The following is an 8813-nucleotide window of genomic DNA, read 5'->3' on the forward strand; positions in this document are numbered from 1 at the left end:
AAAATTGTTTGAGTAAGTAGCATGGGGGGGCTCCTGCTGTACACAGGTCACTGTGTGCTCCAGGCAAGGAGTCCTTGACACAAGGATACGGTCTGTCTGGTGTTGGCATGTGTACTCATTCTTCTTTTCCTCTCTCCTTCTCTCCACACCCCCATTCCCTGCTTCCAGTTGCTCAATTCCCTATCCAAAAATCCAGATGCTGACTGCAAATATGGACTCTACTTCAGAGATGGCAAGAGAAAAGTTGACTACATCCTAGTTTATCATTACAAGAAGTCCTCGGCAGGGAAGACGCTCACCAGGAGGGTTCATCACAATGATTCAAGTGCCCGAAGCACCAAGCAGGACCAGCCGCTTCCGGGGAAAGGAGTGCAGCTGGAAATGAGGGAAAGTGAACCTCACGTGGATTATCATGAAGACGACAAGAGGTTTCGCCGGGAGGAGTACGAGGGGAATCTCGTGGAGGCTGGTCTGGAACTGGAACGCGATGAGGATGTAAGGAGCCATTTCAAATGGTTAAAGATAAGGAGAATAACTGATGGTCGAATGCTGGGAGATGCTGAGCCATTCCTGTGATCCTGGCTCTGATTAAGGTTACACAAGCTCAACTCTTCCAGAATTTGATTTCAGTTGTGGCAGGGCCATCCTCGCCCTCTGATTTAATTTGCTTCACAGGAATGGGCCGCAGTGTTGTTAATGCCCCAACGAGGTGAAATTTCTTACTTTTCTTGGCCAGGACTTGTGGCACATTCACTGTTGCAACACAGCTTGTTGATGTGTTGCCGTATCTAGAAGGGAGGCTTAGATTGCTCTCAACACTAATCCCAGTTTGGTGGGTTTACAGTCCGCCGTGGTTTGGATCCACTGGTAATTCCAGTTGTGATGAAAAATACCTGATACAGACAGTGAGTGACATTGTTAGACCTCAGCACAGACTTCAAGAGAATCAAATTTGTTCAGCAGGTCCTGGTACGTGCTCTAGCTCGGGCACATGGGTCTGTGTTACAGTTTGCTCTTTCCATTCTTAGATATGAACAGTACAGCTTGTAACGCCTTTCACCTGTACCCTGAAAACAGTATATTCTATTAAAAGACCATTAGACTATATAAAAAAATGATGTGTGTGAAGTACTGCCAGTGTGTGATTAGTCGAAATAGTGACAGCCAGATTAATTTCAAAGAAGGCTATTACAATTAACTGATCCAACCAATATGCCTGAAAGTCCTGTGAGAGAGGGTAAACATTTATGCTGGTTTTATTTACAGGATCTAAAAGCTGAGATTAAGCATGCAGACCTGTGATCAGAGTGTTAAAAAATAAATCTGCCATCTGTTATTCACAAATTACTGGCATATATATATAATGGGGTGTATATATATTTTTTTAAAGCATATATTTAGCATGATATAATGCAAGAAAACCTTACACTTCTCTGTCCCCCAGGTGAAATAAGAATTGCTTTCTGTTCAACTTGCAAGTTGATCTAGTAAACTGGAAGCCTGCCTGTGCCAAGGCAGAGATATTTAAATTCTTTGTGAGATGGGAGGTCCCCACCTATGACATGTAATATGATTTCAAATGATGCAGAAGGGCTCAGGGTTCAAGCCAGGGCACCGTAAAAGAGGGAAATCCCTGTTCTTTTAGTCCAAGATGCCAAACCAGGTGAGAAGTGTAGAGAGATGAAAGCAAACTGCAAGGATTTACATCAGCTTCCAGATCCAGCACAACAGTGCAGGGCGGGGAAAACTTGCAATCATTTGGGCTGGAAAAGCACACCACAGAGTTGCGTTGGAGGCCTTACTAATTACAAAAAAAGAGCAAAGGTTTAAGAAAACAGATGATGTTTACTAAGTCACTTAAATGCTCTTCAATGAAGTAGATTGGAAGGTGCTTGGGAAGGCTGGCAGTTACCTATGTCCCCTGAGTTACCAATTTTTAGAAACCCAGTGCAGAATATCTCTGCGTGAAGGCTAGTTATTATAATAACTGTCCATATTTGTAGAGTAGCAAGATTAGAAAAGTTCATTAAAGTTTTTCCTCTTCTGTTTTCTGAATGCCTGCTAGTTTGATATCATTTGTCCAACGGCTTTGAAGTGATAACTCCCGTGGCACTCAATAGGGGTATACTTGGGAAAGCCAGAAGGAGCCCCTGTGTCCAGCCATCTAGAACTGAGCTTGAAGATCTGCTGGGATCCAAGCAACCACTAATATTATCATTAACAATTAACTTTTTATTCTTTTCTTTTATTTTCTTTTCTTTTCTTTTCTTTTCTTTCTCTCTCTCTTTCTCTCTCTCTTTCATTCTATCTTTGTTTTTTGAACTAAACAGGCATTTTTCTTTAAAAAATAATTAAAAGAGCAATTCAGATGTATGGATTTCCATGGTGCATCTCCTGGGGCTAGAAAAAGGAGCACACGAGGGTGACTGTAAGCTGTTGATCAGCTGATGGCTCACTGCAGTTTCTTTTCTTTTCTTTTCTTTTCTTTTCTTTTCTTTTCTTTTCTTTTCTTTTCTTTTCTTTTCTTTTCTTTTCTTTTCTTTTCTTTTCTTTTCTTTTCTTTTCTTTTCTTTATTGAATTCTTCCCACCCATTTTCCTAATTAAAAAGTGTATTGTTTTAATGTAGGTACTCACATCTGTATGTGAGGCTGCTTCTTTCTTACTGTAGTTCTGGTCCTTTGAGATACTGAGGCAGTGGGGACTCTTTCAGCTCCATTAATTACAACGCACTCGGGAAATCGTGCCATTTGGCTGGTTGCCTGCCTATGCTTCAAATTTAACTGGCTTACCCTCTACTTGTGTCCATAGTCGTTAGCTTTTATTTCCCAAACAATTTTTCTCTGTTTAACCCTGCGGTAATTGTTCTGGAAGACAAGAGCATTTTGCAGTCACATTTTGTAGCAGTTCAGCACGGAGAGGTGTTCAGTGCTTGTCCTGTTGTTAGAAACTGGCTGTCTCAAATGAGATCTAGAAATAGACTATTCCTTAAAGATGTGTGAAACACAAGGAGAAAAATTCTGAATTTCCTCTCATTGGTAACCTTTTCTCTTGCTTTTTTTTAAGACTAAAATCCATGGAGTTGGATTTGTAAAAATACATGCACCGTGGAATGTATTGTGTCGAGAGGCAGAATTTCTTAAACTCAAGATGCCCACAAAAAAGGTGAGTCCTGATTTTTTTTTTCCACTAGAAGCCATAGTTTAAACATACGTTAATCTCTCAGCACCTTACAAAGGTAGACTTTTCTTCCCGTGAGCATTTTTAAAGTAGTTAATTAATCTGTACAGAAAATGAGAGTCACAAACTTGCTTGCTTGGGACAGCAGAAAGAAAGAATAACTGGAAGGAGGAACGGAAATCAAGAATTCCTGGCTGCTACTGCTGTCTGTATGTGATTTCAGACAATGCCTCATCCTCTCAGCAGATTTTAAAAGAGGTTGCAATTGATGAGGAAATTTATGTGTGCGTTTTGGAGGGGTTTTCTCAGCCAAAATGTTAGACTGCTAAAAATGAACATCGGAGGAACAATTTGTGTGCATTAGCCTCGCTGGGTTTAGCGACTATTCATATACATCATTAGTCATGTTTGCAGGGGTTGGGACTCCACTACCACAAAATAAATTACCTTTCAGAATACTTGACATATCATTAAAGAAATGACAGTATTATTTTCATCATGAGCTAAATTCTAAGTCATCCATGATAGATAGCTACCTGTTCAGTGAGCATAGCTTAGCGATGGATTAATATTTAAACACATACTAAGTGCACGTCCCAGACTGCAGAGGGAAGTCTATAATGGAACAAGAGACAGTATCAAGGCCCAGCATCACTTCTTAGAACACTAAACCCATGCTTTTGGTTTGGATTTCTTATTAATCCCCATTATTGCCTCACTTAGCACTGAGTCTAATCAGAAGCACAATGAGATAAAAAAAGTCTGTTGTGATGCTGCGGTTAAAGCTGCTTTGCCACAGAAGAAAAGTTAGGGTGGGCATTTTGTGAGGGGGCTTTTTGGTGTGAAAGAGGCCACTTAAGCCTGCAGGCATTGCCAGGCAAAGCAATGTGCCTGAGAACATCTTCAGACCCCTAAAGCCTTATTTCCAGCATCTTCCTATGGTGGGATCCCTGCCCTGGATCTGCATGTAGTTTTTGTGTCTCAGAGGGAGAAGCCTGTAATCCTCTTTTGTGACCTGCTGACACAATTCCTGCATTAATGCTCCAGAACTGCAGTAGACTATTCGAGATATTTTGGTTCCTTTATATGGAAGAGGGGAAACTTCTGAAACCTGCACAGTATTCCCAGGAAAGCCTCCTGGGAGAGGAGACCACTCCTATTGTTTTGCACAGGGGCTCTGTAGCTCCTTTGTTTCTTTGTCCCATTGCACCAAGAAAATAGTAAACGCCAGAGGAGCAGGTGTCTCGGGAGTCAGTGCTGAGAATATCTCTGTTGAACTTCCAAGCCTGATTATTTGGAATCACAGGTTGTGTTTTGGTTCAGAGGTAAAACAATAGGCTTCCTCTGCTTGCTTGTTTTGATTTTCCTGCCCATCTGTGTCTTTCTGAATGTTTCCAAGAAGGTAAGCTCTACTCCTCGATAGCTCGTTGTGATGTATTTATTTAATTGATGCTTTATTCCTTGCAGTTCGCTCTCACTTACCGATAAGTAAAAAGCAATAAAGTCTTAACTGTTTTTCTCTTTGCCCACTCAGATGTATCAGATCAATCAGACCCACGGGCTGCTGAAAAAGATTAACTCTGTAATCCAAAAAATAACAGAGCCCATCCAGCCCAAGGTAGCAGAACACAAACCTCAGACGGTGAAGCGCCTCTCCTACCCCTTCTCCAGAGAGAAACAGCACCTGTAAGTCAAAGCTTTCTGTAAACATTCGTGTCAGCAGGTCCCAGCTTTCAGTTAAGGCACGAAAAGGTGAAAGGAAAAACTAATACCAGCACTACATTAGGGAAATAATATTTCCATTTTGCAGTAAATTTATTTTCTTCTTTTTTTTTCTTTTTTTTTTTTTCTCACTGTAGAGGAATGAGGCTTTGTAGAGCCCCTCTGTGAAATCTCTGTGCTGCTGTTGTGGTGTATAACCCCTCTCTCTATATCCACACACATCAACTCTGAGACTGCCAAACGCAGTTTATCGTGTGGTTTACAACAGTCTCTTTTCCGAGCGAAAGAAAATGCGCAGTAAAATTTGTAGCCAAAGCTGCGGGTTGATACATTTCAGAAGAATTTCATTCACCTGGTGGTGGGCAGCTCACACATGTGCTGCCAGCCAGCCCACGTCCTTGGAAGTGCTATGAAGTCAGCGGTGGCTTTGCCATCGACTGCAGATCCGTAAGAATAGCTGTAAAGGTGGGTGTAGGAAAAAATCAGAAGGTGGGGCCCCGCCAGAGTTTCAACTGCCCTGGATTGCTTTGCTGCTGCTCTTCCTTGGCCAGCGTCCCAGCGGAGAAGCTTTGAAGACTCTGTCTATGTATGTGCCAGCTGGAATAGATAACAGTCCTAGGGCAGGATCTCTTCACCGTACATATGGTGGTTTTGGTTTTTAATGAAGGGATGCAGAAGACCAATGGAGACGTGTATTTCAGTTGGGCCAGTCAACGTATGTGACATTTGAGATGTTCTTGGACTTGGAAGTCCTATTGCCTGTAGGATGTTGTGACAGGACAAGGGGTAACGGTTTTAAATTGGAAGAGGGGAGATTTAGATTAGATACCAGAAAGAAATTCTTTGCTGTGAGGGTGGTGAGATGCTGGAACAGGTTGCCCAGAGAAGCTGTGGCTGCCCCATCCCTGGAAGTGTTTAAGACCAGGCTGGATGGGGCTTTGAGCAACCTGGTCTGGTGGGAGGTGTCCCTGCCCATGGCAGGGGGGTTGGAACTGGATGATCTTTAAGGTCCCTTCCAACTTTAACTATTCTGTGATTCTATGTTCCTACAGCGATGGAGCCTGGTGGCTCAGAGAAAGCCCAAAAAATGCTCCTCAGCTCAGACGCAGATGTGCCTTACACTGTTTGTGGTGGTGACTTTTTTCAGTGAGACCACCCGTGTCTTTGCTGAATAAGGGAGGCACAAGTGGCCTCACAGGTACAGACAAAATGTAAAGATTATTAGGAGAAATTCAAGGCCAGCATTGGTTGGGAATTCAACTTAAATGAGTGTTAACAGTCTCTTTTGTTCAGAAAAACCTATAAATATATAAAACAAATAACGTTATACGTGAAACATATAAGCAGCCTCTTTGAAATAGGAGAGTTGTGATAGACTTTATTTTTAATGAGGTTTCTACAAGCTATTCTTTAATGTTAGCTATGAGACATCCCCAGGAGAAATGAAAATATTGAAGGGTCAACAAGAGCAGGAAATTACTGGCTTTTTTTTTTTTTTAACCTAATGGGCTTCCTTCTAATCTTTTAACAGATTTGATTTGTCTGACAGAGATTCCTTCTTTGACAGCAAAACGAGAAGCACTATAGTAAGTACTGTATATAAATAATTTAAGGTGGGTAGTGCCTTAGACGTGGTGTTAATAACCCCTTTCCCAGCTTTAGTACAAAGCCTGTTGCAAGTTTGCCTTTCTTAACCAAACACCAGGCATTGCCTGTGACATCAGTTATTGTAATTATAAATAAAACATTTCTAGCTTCAGCTTATCTGATGAATAGTCTTTGATGATAGCAGGTGGCTGCCTTTTGGAAAGTAATTCAGATCTTCTTTCTGGTTCACAGTTAATCTGGGACATAGTTTCTTCGGTGACATTATCACCAGAAAGTAATAGATTTGGAAAATAATACGGATCTTCTTTCTGGTTCACAGTTAATCTGGGACATAGTTTCCTCGGTGACATATCACCAGAAAGTAATAGATTCAGATTCTCCCACTGGTTCTGCCACCAGCTACCTGCAGCTCCTGTGACTTACTTACCTTGTCATATCTTTACATTGCTCCTTTTATGAAATGCTGGGAAATCCCCTAAGACAAATTCCAGTGAAACAGCCCGGTGTTTACAGAGAATATTGTTTATAGTTTTGGGGAGCCGTTCTCTAGAATGGTCTTAAAAGTGTTGAGGTTTGTGATTTTTATTTAACAATGAAGTTTACATGAAGCAAATGCACAAAGGACAAAAACTTGCATCTTGTCATTTTTTTATGCCTCTATTAGCCCCTATTGTGTTAGCAAGTGTGATGTACACGTACACAGCCCCGAGACTGGGCTGAGCCATTCCTGCCTTCGTGTTGGAGGGTCTCTCTATTCCTCCAGTGCTCCTGGGGCTTTTCCTCTTGTTATTAAACTTGTGAGATTTCCTTACAGAAGTGAAGCCTAATAGAGGAACACGCTGTCGCAAACTACATTTGAGCACTTTGTGACTTACAGAAAATAAAATACAGTGGGGGAGAAGGTGTAACCACCTTTATAGCCACTGAGGGGGGAATGGAGAGGGCAGCTCGTGTGACATCCAGGGCAGCTGGAAGGGACTGTGCCAAGCAGCACTTGCTGCAACACTTTTCAAAGTATAATGTGGACTCTTTGCCCCATTTTACTGCTAATCGCTGTGTTGGAATGTGACTGTGAGCGGGCTTTTATCTTATATTTAACATTAGCCTTTTGGATGCTAAGTGGTTTCAAAAAGAGCTTATATCACAATTATAGCAGCCTTTTATTACTATGGTGATAAGGGGTGTGAGATATGTAACTTCTCTTTCCTGCTTTGAAATTCCAGTCTGGGGACCCCAGGATGTAGTTTCACTGTAGCCTGAAGTGCAGTGATTTGATGTAAGTGCAGGTTGTCAGGGCTTAGGAGAGTTTGACCAGGGAAGGCAGCTGCAGCAGCACAGAAATGGCAATGAAAAAGGCAAACATTGAATTGGTTTATTTGTGATGAAATGTTTGATTTGAGATTGGGAAAAAAAACCCGAGCTTTTGTTTGTAGACTTTCTTTTGTATGTCTAGATATATAGTAAAAAAAACACTTGTAAGTACAAGAAACTTAAGGGAGCAAATGAAGAGTTAAAATTTGTGGACAACAGGTTGTCTGAGGAAGGTGGCAAGACCAAATGGTGCCATAGGGCAAGACTAACAAAAAAATGGACTGAAACCAAAGGAGCTCATAGCAGAGGCTGGGAGGAAGAGGAGGAATGGGGTTTTTTTTAAATTACTCAAGTAACACTGGGTATATAACAATAATGCAAGTTGTGTGTTGCTTTGTTTTTTAAATCCCCGTAAATCACCTGGTCGTAAAAGGCATATTGAATATTTCCCAGCATTATTTTCTCCTGGTTGCATTTCTCTTTGTATTCTAGTTTCTTAAAGTTCTCTCCTGCCTTTCTCATACGTGTTTTTAAACAATAGTGCAAATATTGACCCTTCCGCCTACTGCAAAATGAACAGGAATCTAGTCACTCCCTGTGAGTCTTTGGTGAATAGAAGCTAAGCCAAAGACCTCTTGCTTATTAAAAAACTAACACCATTATATAAATGGAAGTCATTCTGTGACGGCCCTTTAGCTCAGTGGAATTAGAAGACAACACGAGGCAGGTGAGCCTCAGGGCTTGCCTTGTATGCCCTCGCTCGCTTCCCTCTGCGAATTGGGCAAACTCTGGCTGCGTCAGTGCAGGGATTAATTAACGAGCATCCCCAGGAAACCACATCCCAGCCAGGCCAGGCGACGGGCAGCAGGTGCTTTTGCCCGTGGTTTTCCTCTGAGCACTTGCCTTTGCCTCCGAGCCTCGAAACCTTCACCTCTCGGGCGGTGCGCTGAGATGTGCAAAGGTTATTTGGCAATAAATGCGACGCATCGTAAAA

At 41.9% G+C, this 8813-nt stretch overlaps 1 protein-coding gene across 1 annotated transcript in view; it reads left to right on the forward strand.

The window, feature by feature from the left end:
• The window catches only part of ANO1 (anoctamin 1, calcium activated chloride channel), a 98570-nt gene that overhangs the window by 39747 nt on the left and 50010 nt on the right, over positions 1–8813 (forward strand). The window contains exons 3-6 of the mRNA XM_014948899.1: positions 169–495; positions 3065–3163; positions 4713–4864; positions 6432–6486. Coding sequence (XP_014804385.1) covers positions 169–495; positions 3065–3163; positions 4713–4864; positions 6432–6486 — 633 coding nt within the window. The remainder of the gene's footprint in view (positions 1–168; positions 496–3064; positions 3164–4712; positions 4865–6431; positions 6487–8813) is intronic.

The sequence above is a fragment of the Calidris pugnax genome, unplaced genomic scaffold, assembly GCF_001431845.1.
Source record: "Calidris pugnax isolate Ruff unplaced genomic scaffold, ASM143184v1 scaffold107, whole genome shotgun sequence".
Classification (NCBI taxonomy): domain Eukaryota; kingdom Metazoa; phylum Chordata; class Aves; order Charadriiformes; family Scolopacidae; genus Calidris; species Calidris pugnax.